Genomic DNA, 18310 nt, shown 5'->3' with positions numbered 1-18310 from the left:
CTGTTTTAAAAGTCTTTTTCAAAACTGATAGCCAAAGTCTCTATGCTTCGGAGGCATCATAATGCAAGGAGAGACAGAAGATGGGCTGGAGAGAGTAGGAAGCTAGCTCTGTGTGTTACACTACTCAGCCTGATTGCTGAGCAAGTGAACAGCCTATGTGCGTAAGGGAGAAAAAAAAACCACACTCAGCAGATAGAGCAGATGGTGGCTTGAAGGAGCCAGCCTGGATGCAAGGAAGTGCTGCAGGGGTCCTGGTGAGATGTCACAGGAGCCACAGGAGCAGTGGGCCAGGAAGAAAGAGAAATCAGTGACATGTGGATACTGAAGTGAAGGGCAGGGCAGGAGTTATAAGTCATGTATTTGAGCTAGAAGAAAAGTCTGGAGCTTTCTTTGTCCCTGTTCCATAACCTGCACCTTCTCTCAACTTAAATGTCATCTCCTCTGATAGGCTATTCCTGGCTATCCTATCCATGATGATGAACTCTTCCAAAACAGCAACTCCTAGTGTGCACAGGCCAGCCTGAGGTGTCGTGAGACCAAAGAAAGATGCAGACAGATGAATTGGAGAGTACAGTTTATTGGAAGAGGACTCATTGATAAATGTATCGTCATAGGAGACAGCAAAACCAACTGGTTCCCACCATATTGGTCAAAAAGAGAATGTGTCTGCCCCTCAGACTGTAAGTTGTCGAGAACAGGGGCAGGACCATTTCAAATGCAAGCCTAGTGGGTGGCCTGGAACATACCATGCAATTGAAAAATCATCCTGTTGAATGATGAATGAATGAATGAATGAATGAATGAGGCCCAGCAAGGAGGCTGGTAGAAGAGATTATTAGGATATCTATTTGCAGCATGACCAGAAGCTCTCCAGGGTGCAGCAGGAGACACAGGCTGGGTCTCTGGCAGTCCTCTCAAGTTAGGACCCTAGCCAAGAGCCAGAGAATGCCTAGGCAGGGTCAACAGAATGTCCAGCCAGAGAATTATCCCAGGCACTCTATGTGTGCATGTGCATTTCCTTGAACAAACGTGCCGTTCTGGAAGCCCAAGAGCGCCTCAGGTGTTGGGCGCTAGCCACCTGATTGTTTTGTTTTTGGAGATAGAGTCTCTGGTTGGCCTGGACTCAACATGTAAGTTGGACTGACAGGCCACACAGTCCCAAGGATCTTCCTGTCTCCATCTCCCCGACGCTGGGATTAGAAGCGTTTCCCCACGGGTTCTGGACATGAGCTCAAGACCTCAAGCATTTTACCAACTGAACCATCCCCATCCCTAGGAGCCCTTGTTCTGCACTCAAAACTCAAATTTCTCAGCTCCTAGCCCACACTGAATCTGAACCTGCGTGCACAGCATGGTCCCCGAAGGAGCTGAGATGGCAAGCACCCAAATCAAGAGAAGCGCGTGCGTAGTGGGAAAAGAGGCAAAGGGCTGTGAGAGTGACTCTCAGGACAGTTGTCAGGATGCAGGCCAAGAGGTAAAATCTGGCGCCCTGAGGCTAGGGACCTTTGGCTACACTTGGCCTCCAGCCTAAGAAAACTGCCTCGCTCCGCCCCACAGTTCTGTCCTTCTATTGGTCGATGCCCCTGTCCGTCAATCCACCTCGACCAATGGGATAGGCGAGGCATCGGAAGTCAGAACCGGAAGTGAGGCGGGGGCCGCTCCGGTGGCTTCTACCATTAGCAGCTGTTGCGGGTTGTCATGAGAGGCTTCGGGCCAGGCCTGAGGGCTCGGCGACTGCTCCCACCGCGGTACCCGCCGCGGCCGCCGGGGCCTCGGGCTTCTAGGCCGTGCAGCGGGCTCACGGCCGGCGCCATGGACGAGCTGCTGCGGCGAGCCGTGCCTCCCACGCCGGTCTATGAGCTGCACGAGAAGTCGCCGGCGCTCGCCGAGGCGCAGTGCGTCGACTTCGTGAGCTTCTACGGCGGCCTGGCCGAGGCGGCCCAGCGTGCCGAGCTGCTCGGCCGCCTGGCGCAGGGCTTCGGAGTGGACCACGGCCAGGTGGCCAAGGAGAGCGCCGGGGTGCTGCAGCTGCACCAGCAGTCGCGCGAGGTGGCCGTGCTGATGCAGGCCGAGGACCGGCTGCGCTACGCGCTCGTGCCGCGCTACCGCGGCCTCTTCCATCACATCAGCAAGCTGGACGGCGGCGTGCGCTTCCTGGTGCAGCTGCGGGCCGATCTGCTGGAGGCGCAGTCCCTCAAGCTGGTGGAGGGGCCGCACGTCCGGGTAAGGCCCCGCCCGGGCCAGCGCGACCCCGGGGTCCCCGACACCACCCCGGGGCCCTGTCCCTTCCTCCCCGCTTTCCAAGCCCCTGCAACCCTCCAGCCCCACCTCGCCGGCCTCAGGAACACAGTGCTTACTGCGTGGTATGTAGCACTACCCTCGGGGTGACTGTCAGGTGTGACACCCACTGCGCTTACTCCAAAGTAGCTCTGGTTTTAACTGCGCTGAACAAAGATGGAGCACGGCACTGGGCAGAGTTTCGCCACCCATCCCAAGCGTGGCATTGACCCGACAGGTTACATGAAATGCACAAAGATGGCCAAAAGTAAAGGTCACCACCGTCTGAGTCTCCGAAGCCTCCAACCGCCTTCCTGCAGTGCAACTCTGCACAGGAGCTGTGACTCCGTGCTCAGCCCTAGAAGTAGTGATTCTAAGTTTACTTTGTAGTGCCTGAGCTAGTCGGCCGCTTACCCAGTGAGATCATGTAGTGTACAGATAATGGATGTTTACAGTAGCTGTGACCAAAAAGATTGTTTAGTGTTGCTGCCAGCTCTTTATGCTATTAATATTCCATAGTGGGGAACGCTCACACACCACCTTTTCAGAAGTCCTTGCCATTCAAAGCTTCCTGTACTTTTTCAAAGCCAAGCAGTATGACTATGGTTCTGACCCGATTAAGAACTCTAAAACAGGCATGACAGTTTTGACTTCCATCTGTGTCCTGTACAGTGAAGGACATAACATGCCAAGGTGATGAATTGCCCCAGACCTCAGAGCAAGTACATATATGTCTCTGACACCTGTCCCAATCCGGGCTTTTTTACACTGCCCACCACCATACTATGGAAGGGTTTACCTGGCCCTTTCTTCTTTTGGTTGCTGAGCCTTGGGTGTCATTAAGGGGTTAATATGAGTGACAACAATGCATATGACCAGATTTTTCAAGATAGCTGGTTTATTTCCAAGGCTGTGTTACCCAGGACTGAGAAACCTCAGATGTTCTTTGGGTATTACAAAATCTGTCTTGGTTTCTATGATACCAAGCTTGTTTCAGGCTTGGTGGCAGTCAGAGTGGCTGCTCTTTTGTATTCCGTGCTCTGTGGTGTTCAAAATGTCCCCACACAACTATACAATAGTTCTTTGAAAACTGGAACCTTGTTGTAAATCTCCCACAGTGAAATGATGCCTGAATCCTGGAGTTAGGCTCCAGGGAGGCAGATGTTTTTGAGGCCAGAGTGCTTCACGTCTGACCCCAGGGTTCAGAACTAGAAAGGAGGTCTGGAAGTGCCAGAAAGACCCACAACCAGCCATACACATACACAAAGTGGTCTTGGATAGCTTCTAATGCCCTATCCAGTTTCAGAGTCTGATTCTGGGAGTTCCTTTACCAGCCAGAGCTCATCCTGGTCACTGACACTATAACATAGAGACCAACTTTGGGGCGGAGTTTGCCTCTGGCAATCAGAAGCAAGCCACCTGCTCAAACAGTATGCATCCAAGTTCCCTTGCTTTTTAGACGTGATTGTCCTCCACATAAGGGAGAAAGGCACTGCCGGACAGGAGTCGAGAATGAGTTTTAGAGGTATTTGTCAGCAGAGGCGGACTCACAGCCTGACCTTTGCCTTTCCACATGGCAAACACTTTGAAGTTCTGTGTGTTTCTCCACATAGATCCTAGGCTAATTGTCATGTTTAACTGTACACAGTTGAGTCAGTCAATTGCTTTATTCCTCTCCCTAACATCTGTCAGTCAGGATTTGGTGTTTTCACCTATCACTAGAAGAACTGAGGAGTGGGTATATACATGCATGCTCACGCCCAGGTAAGACAGAGGTCAACCTGAGTGTCATCCTCCGAGGCTGTCCCACCTTAGATTTTGAGGCAGGGTCTCTCACTGAGACCTGGGACTCACCAGTTAGAGTACTGCTCAGTAAACTCCAGAAATATTCCTGTCCCACCTTCCCAGTGCCAGCTAACAAAGTACACCACTACGCTGGCCTTTCTTTTAAAGAGTGTGTGCACCAGTGCTTGGCTTGGGCGAATATGTGTGCAGTGCCTCTACAGGCCAGAAGAGGGACTCATACCCTGGAACTGAAGTTGCCCCCAGTTGTGAGCTGCCACGTGGATGCTGGGAACCAGACTCAGATCCTCTGCAAAATCAGTCAGTGCTCCTAACATCTGAGATGTCTGTCCATGTTCCCCTACCCAGCCCCCACCCACCCACACTTTTAAAACGCTGGTGCTAGGGATCAAACTCAGGAAAGCTCTTAATTGATTGAGTTATCTCCTTAGCCCTGCACAGTCTCTTTGTAAAGACAGACCACTTTGAGAGCAGTTTTAGGATCACAGCAAACCTGAGTGTAAGGTACATCTTCCCCATTATCGTACACCCGAAAGGTGCCACTGTTCAGTGTCCTGTAAGTTTGGTGTGCGTGCTTTAGAGATGGCTGTGCAGACCCCTATGGCCTTGTTCGTCTGTTTGCTTGCTTGCTTTTTCAAGACTGAGTTTCTCTGTGTAGCCCCGGCTGTCCTGGAACTCGCTGTGTAGACCAGGCTGGCCTCAAACTCAGAGATCCGACTGCCTCTGCCTCCCAAGCTGAGATTAAAGGTGTGTGCCACCACCACGTGGCTCCCGGGGCCTTCTTAAATGCTGTGTTTTCTTAGGAAGTATCCCAGTTTGCTTTCCTTTGCTGTGACAGAACATTCTAACCAAAGCAACTTGAGGAGAAAAACATCTACTTGGTTTATAGGTTCCAGACCATCATGGAGGGAAGCCAGGGCAGGAACCTGGAGATGGAATGGAAGCAGAGACCATGGAGGGTGCTGCTTTCTGACTTGCTCAGCTACCTATGTTACACTGTCCAGGCCCAGCCTGCCCAGAGGAAGCACTGCCCACCATGGGCTGGGCCCTCCCAAATCGATCAATCATCAATCCAGAAAATATCTCCTCAGTGGACTTTCCTTCTTCCAGAGTGTGTCAAGTTGACAACTGGAGCTAACTAGGAGAGGAATGTGCTCACTGCCGAGTGGCCCCAGATCTCAGAACTACTGGTTGTCAGCTGTGCAGCTTGCCTGGACCCTGTACGACCTTTCTGTTTTCTGGACACTTGGCTACAGACAGAGCTCTCTGAGCTTGCTCCTGAGGTCTCCCACCATGTGGGTTCAGGTCTGTGTGTTGGGCCCTAGGTGGTGCTGTCACCTTAGCGTAAGTAGCAGACGGCAGCCCCCAAACAAATGCAGATTCCACGTGTTTCCCAGGACGGAGCAGAAGAAGCTCTGAATGAGTAGTCTGCTCCCGCCATTGTCTGCATGGCATGGTTTACATGATTTTACCAAAGTTCCTTAACTCCATGGGATTCTTGGGCCGTTGAGGTGAGCTATTGGCAGATGCTGATTTCAGGGGAGCATTGGTCAGCTGCATAATAAGCCAACCTGGGCTACATAAGACCATCTCAGAAAACCAAAGTGCTAACCCATAGAAAAGGACATGAAAAGATTATTCAGTGTGGGGACTAATAAAATCCCCAAAGCAGTGTTACTATGCCAGGAAAAGTTCCTCTTGGTTACAAGTAAAACAGTATTGTTTAAAACAAACAAACAAAAAAGCTGCTGAATTCAAAGCTCTTGGCTGTGCTTGGTTTGGTGATCTTTCTGGAGATGAGCACCAAGAGCTTTGGGCTGAAAGAGGCACCAGTTCAGATCTGAGCTAGCAGCTGGGCTTGGGCTCCTATGTTCAGTTTTGTCTCTAGCAAGATCTGAGTCCTCAACAGAAGACGATGGCTGGGTTCTGGTCCGGTCCTGCGTGGTGGCACCTGCCTAGGGCTGTATATGTGGGTGTATAGGAGGGTGCCAGAGAAAGTACCCGCTGGATGGAGTTGGCAGGCTTTGAGGTTTTTTCCCACATACTTTCAGGAGCACACATGGTTATCAGTTGCATTTCTTACAGGTAAAAGTATAGTGAAGGGAGCCTCCCCCGGGTTGGGGGAGGACAGTCCAGTATTATTTAGCAGTTGGCAGTTATAGCTCCCAAGAGGATTCCTGACATGCAGTTTGAGATTGGATTCATAAGACAAGGGATAGTAACCCTTGGCAGCCAAAGAGCCAGAGGAAGGAGCCTACCCACCTCCTCCCACAGCCGCCATGCTTGGTGCTGCTGGACAGCCTCTCTACATGTTAGGCAATGGGGTACCTTCTGACCTTCTCACTAGCAATTCTGTGTTCTAATCATTTCTGTGCTAATTTTGTGCTTTTCTGTGTTAGACCAAAGTTTTGTTGTTGTTGTTGTTAGAGACAGAGATTCCAGTATAACAACTGCCCTTCCCCTACCCTTATGGCCCCATAAGCTGGAAGAGTACTCTCTCTGGCCCCATCCCTCTTCCCTGACAATAGCTTCACCTCCCTTCCGGCTCTGGGCTTCTGTGCAAGGCAAAGTATACCCCAAAAAGGCCACTTAGAAAGGCAAGCATCTCAAAAGAGAGCCCAGGAAAGCTTTCTGCTGAGAAAAGATCAGCCTCCGTGAGCCAAGCATGCACAGGAGGAAGGCTGACAGCCTAGTTCTTGGGGCTCCCAGGCTCCTCTGCTTTTGCATGGCTCATAACTGCTGTGTTAATGAGCAGAAAGCATAGGACACTATTGTTGCTTATTGTCTGTGACCTGGTGACCTGGCCGCTTGCCGTGGTCACTTCCCACCGGAACAGCTGTTATAGAACTAGACAGACTTCTCACCTTTAGCCCACATTCCCTGCTCTTGCGTCCAACATCACATGTTGCGACTGTCAGTAGCCCAAAATAGAAGAGGTTTCCAGAGGAGAGGCATCATCAATGGAGCCAGGGTTCCTGGCCTTTTCCTGCCCTGACTGTCAAAGTGTAGCTCATCAAGCCTGCACAGCCAGCCTGTTCAGCCCCACAGTAAGGAGCACAGAAGCAGATCCACAAGCCCCCGAGGTGGGGTATAGGATTATTTTGTTCCTAGGGTAGAGTTGGTGATTCATAGCTTTAAAAATGGGGAGGCTCTCGGGACCATGAGATCAATCACACTCAGATGCAGAGTATGCAGGACTTGCTTGCTTGTTTTGCGTTGGAAACAGGGTCCCACTATGTGCACCAGCTGGCCTCAAAGTCACAGAGCAAGCTGCCTCTACCTCCTGAATGCTGGCATCAAAAGTGTAGACCACCAGCATGCCCAGCTTTGCTTTTTTTTTTAGTCACTGTGTATGTGTGTGAGTGTAAATGCACAGACCATCTGAGGACAGATGTGGGTGTTAGCCCTTGTCTTCCAACTTGTTGAAGATAGGTGTCTTGTTCACTGCTGTGCGTGCTACAGGCCTGTGGCATCCAGGTATCCTCTTGACTCTATCTCCCATCCCCCCTTAAGTGCTGTGGCTGCAGGCACACAGGCCATGTGTCCGTCTTCCATTCATCAGGTTCTGGAGAGCCACTCAGATCCTCCGATTTGCAGAGGGGAAGTGCTTTACCCATGAGCTCTCAGCCAGAGCATGAGGCTTCATAAAAAGCTGTCCTGTGTTGCCAGCCTGCTGCTCCCCAGTCACCATTCTCAGCACCTTCTCCTTGTTCATGGGTATCAGTGTGTGGGTGGGTGTTTTGATTGAGGTGGACTTTGCCCTGCCGAGCCTTTGCCAAGGAAAGGAAAGGAAAGGAGAATGAGAACCTAAGGAAAAGGACCTGCTCAACTTCCACCCAGCCACTTTTCTAGTCTTGCTTTGAGTTTTCATGCACCCTGCATGCAGTCACTTCCAGCTGTCTTCACCCTCTCCCATGAGCCTAACAGCTATGGGCAGCCCTGCCGTTCAAGACACCTTTTTCACATTAAACAAGGCCCCTTGGTCCTGGGTTTGTACTCCCCCACCCTGTGAAGCCCCACAGACAAACACACCTGTGGTGCCTCCTCTGTCCCCTGGTACTTAACAGTACAAATGGAAATGTCAAAGTCTTTTCTTTAGAGCCACCACCCACCCCTTGCCTGCAGCTTCTGCCCAGGTCACCCAAGTTGGAGACCTTCCATCTTTTATCAGGTGTTAAGGTGCATTTTAAAGTTTTGTTATAAAACTAATTTTCATAGATGCAGGTCACACATGCATTGAACCTGACAGGGTGTGTGGAAGGTCACCCCAGTGCTAGATGCACTGGGATGGTCACCGTTTCATCTGTCAGAGTGGAATTAGCTCATGAGTAGTAGATCCAGTCACAGAGGTCTGTGTAGCAAGAAGTCAGTCACTCAGGTCGGAGTCTGGAGTGAAGCAGCCCCAGGCTGGACCTGCTCTTTGGAGTCCTGGATTGGGGGCTTACTGTTCTGCCCTTAAAATCATCCCAGTCACCTCCTGGCCTTATGTGGCTGCTCTAAAATCATCTATCCTAGTTACTCAACTGTGGAAAAGACAAAAGGGTCAGCAAAAGCCATGTCCCCAATGTCATTTGAGACTCCCAAAACTGTTACAGGACCCTCTGCTTACAGCTTATTGGCCAGAAGTCGGGTACATGGTCACTTGATTCCATAGCCATGAGCCTAGCTGAAAGTGTGGCTGGGGACTCCAAGACATCGGGCTATGGAAGCGTGTGTCTTTGAGTGGGTAGATAGGCTCCTGAACGGACACTTGCTCCGCTAAGGCCTGCCTTCCTCTCTCTTGTCCAGGAAATGAATGGCGTGCTAAAAAACATGCTGTCGGAGTGGTTCTCCTCTGGCTTCCTGAACCTGGAGCGGGTCACCTGGCACTCACCCTGTGAGATACTTCAGAAGATCAGCGAGTGAGTGCGACAGTCAGGGCCTGCGTGGCTTTCATTTCCCCTGATAACATGAACACACTGAGTGTGTGGGTGCTGTGCCACTCTCACAGGGAGGGTGGAGGTGGGGGTGCACCCCCAGAAGACCCTAATCCGTCTGCTAGTCACCTAAGGTGTCACACGTGTTGTTTTACACCAAAGTTGTAGAGGCATCATGAGGGCTATCTCATGCAGTTGTTGAAATGTCCTCTTGGCGTAACCCCAGCGTGTCCCTGGTATAGTGCAGCACATGACCTGCTGTCCTGCCCACATTCTGCCCTGGCCCAGAGCGTCGAAGGCTGGAAAGCATCCTGGGACGTAAACCTTGGTAGTATCCACTATTCTTCCACACGCTGGCAGCAGCATGTGGGATGAGGCCGGAAACAGGTGCCACCACCGGCGTTGGCAACACAGACATCCACTTCCAACCTGCAGGGAGCTGAAGCAAAGCAGACACTGTTCAGTAGCAAGACATCCCAGCAGGTCTGCAGAAACTGCTGCGCCAGGCACCTGAGAGCTGCACAAAGTGCTCTGCAAACAGGTGTTGAATGGGCAGTGCATGCCAGCTCTCCCAGTATTTGGAAGTCTGAGGCAGGAGGATCATCAAAAGTTCAAGGGCAGCCTGCGTTACAGTACCAGCCTAGCCAGGGCTAGCGCAAGACCCTTTCTCAGATAAAACAGACAAACTGGTGTTAAGATGCAGAGCAGGCAGAGCTAACGTGAGCAGGACTCGGCACTTGTCAGTTTCTAATTCTCACATCCATCTAATCTCCGTTTTGCTTGGTCAGGTGTGAGGCTGTGCACCCTGTGAAAAACTGGATGGACATGAAGCGGCGTGTGGGGCCATACCGGAGATGCTACTTCTTCTCCCACTGCTCCACCCCCGGGGAGCCCCTGGTTGTTCTGCATGTGGCTCTGACCAGGGACATTTCCAGCAACATCCAGGTACTTCTGAGTGGTCCTTTCAAGACAAGATGGGCCTTTCACTGTGTCGTGTGTGGTGTATCACTGTGTCATGTGTGGTGTAGTGTGTGCGTCTACATCTATGTATGGACAGTGAGTGTGTGGAAGTCAGCCTAAAACTGCAGTGAGCCGGGCATGGTGGTGTACTCCTTTAATCCCAGAGGCAGGCAGATCTCCGTAAGTTCAAGGCCAGCTCGGTCTACATAGTGGTTCCAGGACAGCAAGGGCTACACAGAGAAACCCCTTTTCAAACAAAACAGAAAAATCCTACACATTTACTAAAATCTGAGAGCCAATAATATGAGTGTCAGCTAAGAAACCTCACAGCAGAAGTCATTTCTTAGTTTGCTTTTTGACGGTGAATGGGTTTTCATTTAGGAAAGAGAAGAATGCTGGTGTGGGACTAAAGAGGTCATAGAAAATCCATTAAAGCAGCGAGAAAAAAGCTTGTCCTGGGCTGCCTGTGGTGTTCTGGAACAGAAGTGTGAGCTGAGCAAAGGAATAGAGTGGGCTGTTGAAGAAAATTTAAAGAGATCCCATGTATAGGCATTGCCCTCAACAAAGGCTCAGTATGTGAAGCAGCTGATTCCAGAGGGGTGTGGAAAGACCTGAGGTGCTGCTGTTGAGCAGAGCTGGCATGGGGTCTCCAGATGAGGTGAAATTATCACCTGTTTTCAAACAGATGGCCTGAACATGAGCTGGGAGAGGGTGGCGTGGGAGTGCGGGGTAGGGGGCTAAGTTCCCCTGCAGTACTTTGGCTCCACAGAATTTGTGAATAGTGGCAGGGTGACTTGGTTTGCGAAGCGCACGTGGAGCCTTTCTGAAGCATGCTGTTGGTGTTTTCCAGGGGATTGTGAAGGAGTGCCCTCCATCCGAAACAGAGCAGAAGAACAGGATCGCTGCTGCCGTCTTCTACTCCATCAGTCTGACCCAGCAGGGCCTGCAGGGCGTGGAGCTCGGGAGCTTCCTCATAAAGCGAGTGGTCAAGGAACTGCAGGTAAGCATGGTGGAGCAGTACCCCAGCTCACAGTCATGATGGCAGGTGATTCCTGCCACCTCTCTGCACACGCAGGATCCAGATAGGAAGGCCTAGATGGAAGAGGAGGCAGAACAGCGTCAGGTGCTGGTGGGCCAGGCCAGGGCCCGAAAGAGCAGGTGTCTGAAGCATATTGTCTCACTGGCTGTGCAGCATGCATATGTCGGGAGGCCGTGAGCTCTCTAGGGAGACCTTGCCTGTTTTGCCCTGAACTCCTGGTGCCACACGTCTAGGCACACATGTCAACATGGCCCCTTATCACTCTGCTGCTTCAGTCCATATAGCACAGCTGACAGTTCTCCCGCCATGCTATCCAGGCCCTCCTTCCCTGCAGCCTTCAGGGCCTTATGAGGGGAATTTCCAGGCTAGACCAGGCAACATGAAGGTAAATCATTAGCTTGTGTTGGTCTGATTCCCTTTCTTTGCTGCCTGGGAGGGACGGTGTCTTAGTTAGGGTTTTATTACTGTGAAGAGGCACAATGACCACAGTAGCACCCTTTTTAAACTCTAATTTATTTGGGATTTCTTAAAGTCTCTTCCTTCCAATCCCCCAACCCTGAGTAGGAGAGAGAAGGTCATAGTGGGGAGAGGGGGTGCAGACCCTTTACTTCTCCCAGCTGTTTAGGGTCAGTGGGTTCTTTTAGGGCTATACCAGTCTCTGTCAACAGCAAACCAAATGCAGCTAGCAGTCTCCTCCAAGCCACTGTGCCCTCAAGTGTCTCTAAACTGCCACATTGTCCTCTGATCTCTCCAAACTGCCACTCGCCACCACCGCACACCATACCTTCTCTTTTAGGGCTGGACTTTCATATTTATATCCTCAGAACCCTAGACCACGCCCCTCTCCTTGCCACATGAGGCAGGCTGTTACCAGCTATCAAAGGCCACACCCCACAGGAGACACTTGTCTGCTGTGGACAAACTAAAGCCCAGCTAAAATCCCACACTTGGGATTAAAACCAAAGCATACTTACATAACGTAAATCAGTTTACAAAGAAACCAAAACTTTCATTACACCACAGCAGTTCTAATAAAGGAAAACATTTGATTGGCGGTGGCTTACAGTTCAGAGGTCAGTCCGTTATCATCATGGTGGGAAGCATGGCAGCAGGGAGGCAGACATGGTGCTGGAGAAGGAGCTCAGAATTCTACATCTTGATCCGAAGGCAGTAGAAGCAACTGTCACAATGGGCTGTAGCTTGAGCATCTGAGACCTCAAAGCCATCTCTACAGTTCCTCCAGCAAAGCCACACCTACTCCAACGAGGCCACACCTCCTAATAGTGCTACTTCCTGTGGGCCAAGCATTCAAACACACGAGTCTTGGGGAGTGGGGAGGCTTGTTACTCAAACCACCACTGACACATTATGTGTCCTAAGACAAGTGCTGCAGTTACTTGCCCTGGGCACAGCTTTTCCAACTACCCCATGGGGTGCCTGCCAGGTGGCCCCAGTGAGGAGTCGAATTCTGAGCTGCTGACAGGGCTTGTACACCAGCTGCTCCCTGCCCCCTACCTTTTCTGCTCAGGCACAGTACACAGTGGCAGACTTGACCTCACGGCAGCCAAGTGCAGTTGGAGTGCTTCCGTGTTTGTGTGGTGCTGCATTATGCCAGGAGCTGGGTTTGATCACCTAAGACCAGCAGTCTGTTACTGAGCTACAGCCACAGTCTCTGTGTGCCCCTCCTCCTGTCTTAACATGTTATTTTGAGACAGAGTCTCAGAGTTTTTCAGGCTAGCCTCAAATGCACAACCTTCCCTTCTCAGCCCCTGAGTTGCTGGGATGACAGGCTTGTGCCAACATGGCAGGAATTAGATTTGGAGAATGTGGTGTCCTGGGAATCTGCTTTAACATCATTCTTCCTCGATGCCCCAGAGGCAGCAAAAGCACACCCTCTCCCTTTTCCCTGCTGAAGTGTTGAAAAGAGCTGCGGGGAGAGGGGGCACAAGACTCGGAAGACAGGGAGAGCAGGATACAGGGTCTGGGTGAATCATAGCCTGGGCAGAGCTAAGAGTCACCTGGCCATTTCCTGGCACTTGCTTATGCACCAGAAAGTCCTGAGTGGCCTCTCCTGGAGGCCGGCAGGAGCCCAGCGCTGTTCTGCCCCAACAGGCTCAGCAGGGCTTACAGAGGTAGCACACTTGAAAGCCTGAGGGCCAGTGGGAACCCGCTGGCTGCTCCTTTTGTACTGGGTTGGTTTTAAATGGTAAATAAGCCATGTACACAACATAAACTCACATACAGATGTGCGCAGAGACCTCAGCTGTGGAAGAGCCGCAGAGAAAGACCAAAGGCGCATGGCATGCCAGATTCAGAGCTGTGTTCTCACAGTAGTGGGATTCCTTTTCCCACAGTGGGCTTACTGTGGTTAAAGCCAGGGAGTGCTCATGTGTGAAGACCATTCGTGAGATCTTTATGTAACTTGTGTGGTGGTGATTAAGCTATGCCCTATGGTAAGTCATTTTGCCTGGCCCTGCTGTCTGTCCTCTCTGCCACCACTGAGGTAGAGCTGGACAGTTGAATCGCTGGGCATCTGTATGTCAAGCAAGCATCAGGACCTGGGTTTGGGCCACTGGAACAGTCCTAGGAGATGTGTGGTACAGAGAGAAAGTAAAGGCTACATCCTGTCACAAGAGCCAACCCTCTGGTTTTAAGCCAGCCTCCCACTCTTGATCTGTCTCACCATTGTGACAATGGTGTGGCTGCATTTAGCATGGCTATGGGCTGATCTTGGGAATGCAAGATGCCTCCAGGCCTTGGCACTCACCAGAGTCCTCATGAATATGGTTTGAAAGAAAGTACAGCAATGCCGTCAGCTGGCCCCGCTGGCCTACAGCAGCGCACGTGGGCTGTGTGTTGAGTGTTCCTGTGTGTGAACCATCCTGCTGACCATGTGTTCTCTGCCTTCCCCTTCACCTACCTGCTATGCAGAAGGAGTTTCCTCACCTGGAGGCCTTCTCAAGCCTGTCACCTATACCTGGATTCACCAAGTGGCTTCTAGGCCTTCTGAACATGCAGGGAAAGGAGCATGGGAGGAACGAGCTATTCACAGACTCAGAGTGCAAGGAAATCTCAGAGGTTACGGGTGACCCAGTTCACGAGAGCCTCAAGGGCTTCCTGAGCAGTGGTGAGTGGGTGAAGTCGGAGAAGCTGGTGCAGGCGCTGCAAGGGCCACTGATGAGGCTGTGTGCTTGGTACCTGTACGGTGAGAAGCACCGAGGCTACGCCCTCAACCCAGTGGCCAACTTTCATCTGCAGAATGGGGCCGTGATATGGCGCATCAACTGGATGGCTGACAGCAGCCTGAAAGGCCTCACCAGCTCTTTCGGCCTCATGGTCAACTACCGCTACTACCTGGAGGAGACAGTTCACAACAGCATCGCCTACCTAGGCGCCAAGAGCATCAAAGCTTCTGAGCAGGTCCTCAGCCTGGTGACCCAGTTCCAGAAGAACAGCAAACTCTAGGGACAGCCTTCCCAAAGCCCAGGCCCCTGGTCAGAAAGGGGGCTGTGTTCTGACGCACCAGGTTACTCACCTCAGGAGCCTTTTCAGGGAAGCCACAGCTGTGCTGTGTCCCCTGTCCTCACAGGCACTTAGGAGGCCACACCTCAGCTGTCACTGTGCTGGTCGACTCACTGCTTGGAGGAGGAGGTGGTGGCGTGGCTATGCGTGCCCTGGGGTAGCACTGTGATCTTCCAGAAGCCCTGCTGCCCTGTAGCCTGTGCCTTCAGGGGGCTCCACAGCCTCAACCATATGCCGCCCAGGCGGAGCCCAAAGCACAGACCCCTTGGAGCTTGCCAGGCTGGCAGGCACGTCCTCTCTATGTATCGAGATGGTAAGGTCTGTGCTGTGCCTGCTGCCGCAGCTTGAAGTGCAGACTAGGGGAGGTTTGTGACGTGCACAGGGCATAGTCGACACTGCGTGGATGCTGCTGCTTGAGGCCAGAGTCGGCTTATAAGGCTTACATGAGATTCCAGTTCATAATGAACTGAAGAGTAAGGAACAAGTTGTCCTGTAAACATTAAACATGATCATTCACTGTGCACTCTTCGTCAGTTGTACTTCACTGTGTACTTTTCTTCAAGATTCAAGTCCTGGCAAGGCTCAGGATCAGCTCTAAACTGTCCAGTGTCATGTCCCAGCCAGCCCACTGGGAACAGTGTGGATGAGAACAGATGTTCAGGGTGAAGAGTGGAGGGGTGTGTGTGTGTGTACATCTGCATACATCTACATGGCTGTGAGAAGGGCCATGATACACTTGGATTGTGTTGGCGTGTGTGCTTGGAGCTGGGCGTGTGTGAATGTATGTGTGTGCATCTACATGCACACATGTGCATCTGTGGGCATAGCACGCATCAGCAGGCACAGTGCCGCTGCTCTCTCTCAGTTGGACATACATGTCCCCTCGCTTTCCCTGATGGCATCTGCTAGACCTTCCCAGATTGGCCTCCCTAGATCGACCGACTCCACAGCCCCAGGCTCAACATTGGCTTAGGTGAAATGTCAACAGAAAATAGCTCTTACCTCCAAGGGTGAGAATTAAAGACAGTTTATACTTGAGCTACATGTAAGTGGCCATGGCCCAAGGAATACTGCCTCAGGTTTCCTGAAAAGACAGCGCCGCCATTGAAAGTGTTTCTGTGTGAATTTATTATAAAGCCCAGTCATAAAGCATTTACCAAACAAGTTCTGTCAGTGCAGGAAACCTCCTAAAGTTTGTCCAGGTCCTGATGCCATTCTTGCCTTTTTGATTGGTGGGCACTAAGTGGTTTGACACAAAGCATTGTAGGGCCAGCAAGACAACTTGGGAGCACCAAGCCTGATGAATCCAGGACCCACCTAGTAGAAAAGAATGAGCATCCACACATTTTTGACCTCCACATTTTTTCCCATGGCACTCACAAAAAAAGAAATAACAATAAAAATATATTTCTTAACAGCTTTTAAAGGTTTCGACGGTAACAAAGTTACCAGGTCAAACCCAGGTAAGTAAGGTCAGACAAAAGGCAAGGATAAATTGACTCTGGTCTGCAACTTTTCCAACTTTCCACAATCGGAAGTCCAGCCGCTCTGCCTTATTAAGTCTTTAACACTGTGTGGCTTTTCTTGGTTTGGCTTCAGCTTACAGAACCTGGCCAGCTGTAACATCAGGTCTCCCTGCAGAGGGCTCTTAGGAGCAGCTGAGAGTACAGGCTAGGGTCACGTCACCCAGCTAGAGGAAGGGAGTGGCTGAGGCAGGGACACCTTCAAGATGTAGTCCTTGCCTCGGTTCTGTGCAGTACCCTGCACTGAAGGCACCCTCGCGCTCCCCAGCTCTCCACCTCAGCTTGCAGCCACCCCTCAAAAGTGTGACACAAAGCCCCTTCCACCCTGGTCACCACCTGCTGCCTTCACTCCGATAACTGCTCAAACCAGCTGCTGCTTCCCTTTGCTGTGTATTCTTGGTACCGGGTGTCATCCGGCCCATTCAGATCCTGCCATGGCCCAAAGCCTGACCCTGGATGCCCCCCCCCAGCAGCTCTGGGGCTCCAGTCCTTAGTCAGACCTGTCACAGGAAGCTCTTGTCGATACAAAAGGAAAATTAAAAAGACTTCCCTTCTCGGGAGCTGGGCTACTTCCCACACCCACCAGATATTTTGTGGTGGAAAAATAGGGCCTCCACACTGCCACTTCCATCCTGAGTGATGTTCCTGGTAGCTCCCTCCAGGGCTTTAGGGGATCTAAGTGAAATAAGGGAGTGGAATTAACAGAGCACCTGTAGATAGCTCAGGCCCCCTCTCAAACTGACTTCATAGTAGATGCTATTCATCCCATTGCCACCGGATGGCTCTGCTGAGGTTTGCCTACCTTTTTCCACAAGAGTAGGGTTTTGGTCTGAGCTGCTCCCTTGCATGCAAAAACAATCTACCCAGAGCCACGTCTGCCCACGCAGACCTTGAACTTGAGCTCTGGCTCACAACCAACCCAGGTTCCCAGAACTGAGCTAATGAGAGGCACAGAGCTGGGGAGGGATGTGGAGCTGGGTGGGATGCGAAGCTGAACAGGACCACGGAACTGTGGGGAAGCAGAGATTAGGGGGTGCATGGAGCTGGGGGTACACATAGTCGTGGGGGAACAGAGCTGGGGACATGGAACTGCCACTTCCCCTCCACCCCAGAGTTCCCTGGCTCTTCCAGGCCTGGTCTCCCTCCTCTCCCTTCCATGGGTCTCATTCAGGCTGACTGAACAGGGGGTTCAGGCCTGAGCCTGGACCACAGACCCAAATCCCAGTGCTCTAATGGCCGAGTTCCAGGCATCAGCCCTTGGGTGGTCATTGTTAGAATTTTCATATCACCACTGTGCACAAGGATTAAGTATTTTGTGTCCTTGAATATAATCAAAGACTAAAAAATAAGTGATTAAAAACAATAGCATTAATGAATTCTTATAGCTGCTTTTTCTCTCAGGGGTGGAAGATAAAGAACTTGGCTCGGTGGCTATAGTGACTGCCATGTAGGCATGAGGAATTTGGATTCCCAGGACCCCAACCTTAGCACAGGGGAGGCAGAGACCCCAGGATTCCCTGGCACCTGTCTAGCCAGTCAGTAAGCTCTGATTTCAGAGAGACCTCGAAAGAGAAAGTGGAGGACAATAGGGTTAAAGACCCTCGTCAACCTCTGGCCTCTCCATGTGTGATGTGTCACTCCACACATACAAGAGCAGGGGAAGTGCACACATTAGAAAACACACAAAGCATTACAAAGTGGCCAAGCCAAGCCTGAGCAGCCCTTGAATCTTAGTTTGTGAAACGGAGGCTGAAGTCTGGAGGTTGTGGTACCACCAACAGAGGCAGACCCTGCTCCCGAGTGGAAGGGGTGGAAGGCTAGGCGTGCTCAAGAGGAAGTGCACCTGTGGCCAGCAGGACCCTTGGCAGGAGTCCAGAAGATCCAGCACAGAGCAGAGCGTCCCGCCCCTGTGCCTTGTGGATGATGTGTGCTTGCACTTTTATCTCAGCCAGATCTCACTGGCCTCCAAGGAGCCTTTGGACAAAGCCAGGTCAGCTATCTATAAATCTTGCAACCTGTGGAAGTATGTCACAGCCTGGCCCAGGTTTGCAGCTTAGTGGTTTTAAAGGAGACTGGACTGTATTTATTAGAACTCTACCTTGGATCTTGTTGCATTACTTCTCCCATGGAGTCCATTAAAAAAAAAAAATGTTTTAATGAGTCAGGAGCAAGAATTTCAGAGCAATTCATATCTACCATCTCCTTTCATGTTTGATGTGCTTTTTGTTTTTTATTACATTTGTTTTTCTATTTATGCATGTGTGGGTGTT

At 51.3% G+C, this 18310-nt stretch overlaps 1 protein-coding gene and 1 long non-coding RNA gene across 2 annotated transcripts; one reads left to right on the top strand and one right to left on the bottom strand.

Moving 5' to 3' along the window:
* The first annotated feature begins 1644 nt into the window (after positions 1 to 1644).
* Positions 1645 to 15038, top strand: Mlycd (malonyl-CoA decarboxylase). Its single transcript, XM_021631070.2, has 5 exons — positions 1645 to 2223; positions 8869 to 8981; positions 9785 to 9941; positions 10807 to 10956; positions 13927 to 15038. The coding sequence occupies exons 1-5, from the start codon at positions 1699 to 1701 to the stop codon at positions 14458 to 14460; spliced, it is 1479 nt and encodes a 492-aa protein (XP_021486745.1). The 5' UTR covers positions 1645 to 1698; the 3' UTR covers positions 14461 to 15038.
* A 583-nt stretch (positions 15039 to 15621) lies between these two features.
* LOC132656801 (uncharacterized) lies at positions 15622 to 16874 on the bottom strand. Its single transcript, XR_009594525.1, has 3 exons — positions 16843 to 16874; positions 16624 to 16715; positions 15622 to 15834 (listed from the first exon to the last, which is right to left on the bottom strand). It is a non-coding gene; the product is annotated as an uncharacterized LOC132656801 (long non-coding RNA).
* Between the last annotated feature and the right edge of the window lie 1436 nt (positions 16875 to 18310).

The sequence above is a fragment of the Meriones unguiculatus genome, chromosome 10 (assembly GCF_030254825.1).
Source record: "Meriones unguiculatus strain TT.TT164.6M chromosome 10, Bangor_MerUng_6.1, whole genome shotgun sequence".
Classification (NCBI taxonomy): Eukaryota; Metazoa; Chordata; class Mammalia; order Rodentia; family Muridae; genus Meriones; species Meriones unguiculatus.
Note: the sequence above shows the minus strand (reverse complement) of the source record. Positions and strands in the feature narration are given on the sequence as shown.

Coding starts and splice junctions, on each gene's coding strand:
- Mlycd (XM_021631070.2), top strand. CDS start 1,699: ATGAGAGGCTTCGGGCCAGGCCTGAGGGCTCGGCGACTGCTCCCACCG. Junction 2,224..8,868: donor TGGAGGGGCCGCACGTCCGG/GTAAGGCCCCGC, acceptor TCTCTTGTCCAG/GAAATGAATGGCGTGCTAAA. Junction 9,942..10,806: donor ACATTTCCAGCAACATCCAG/GTACTTCTGAGT, acceptor GGTGTTTTCCAG/GGGATTGTGAAGGAGTGCCC.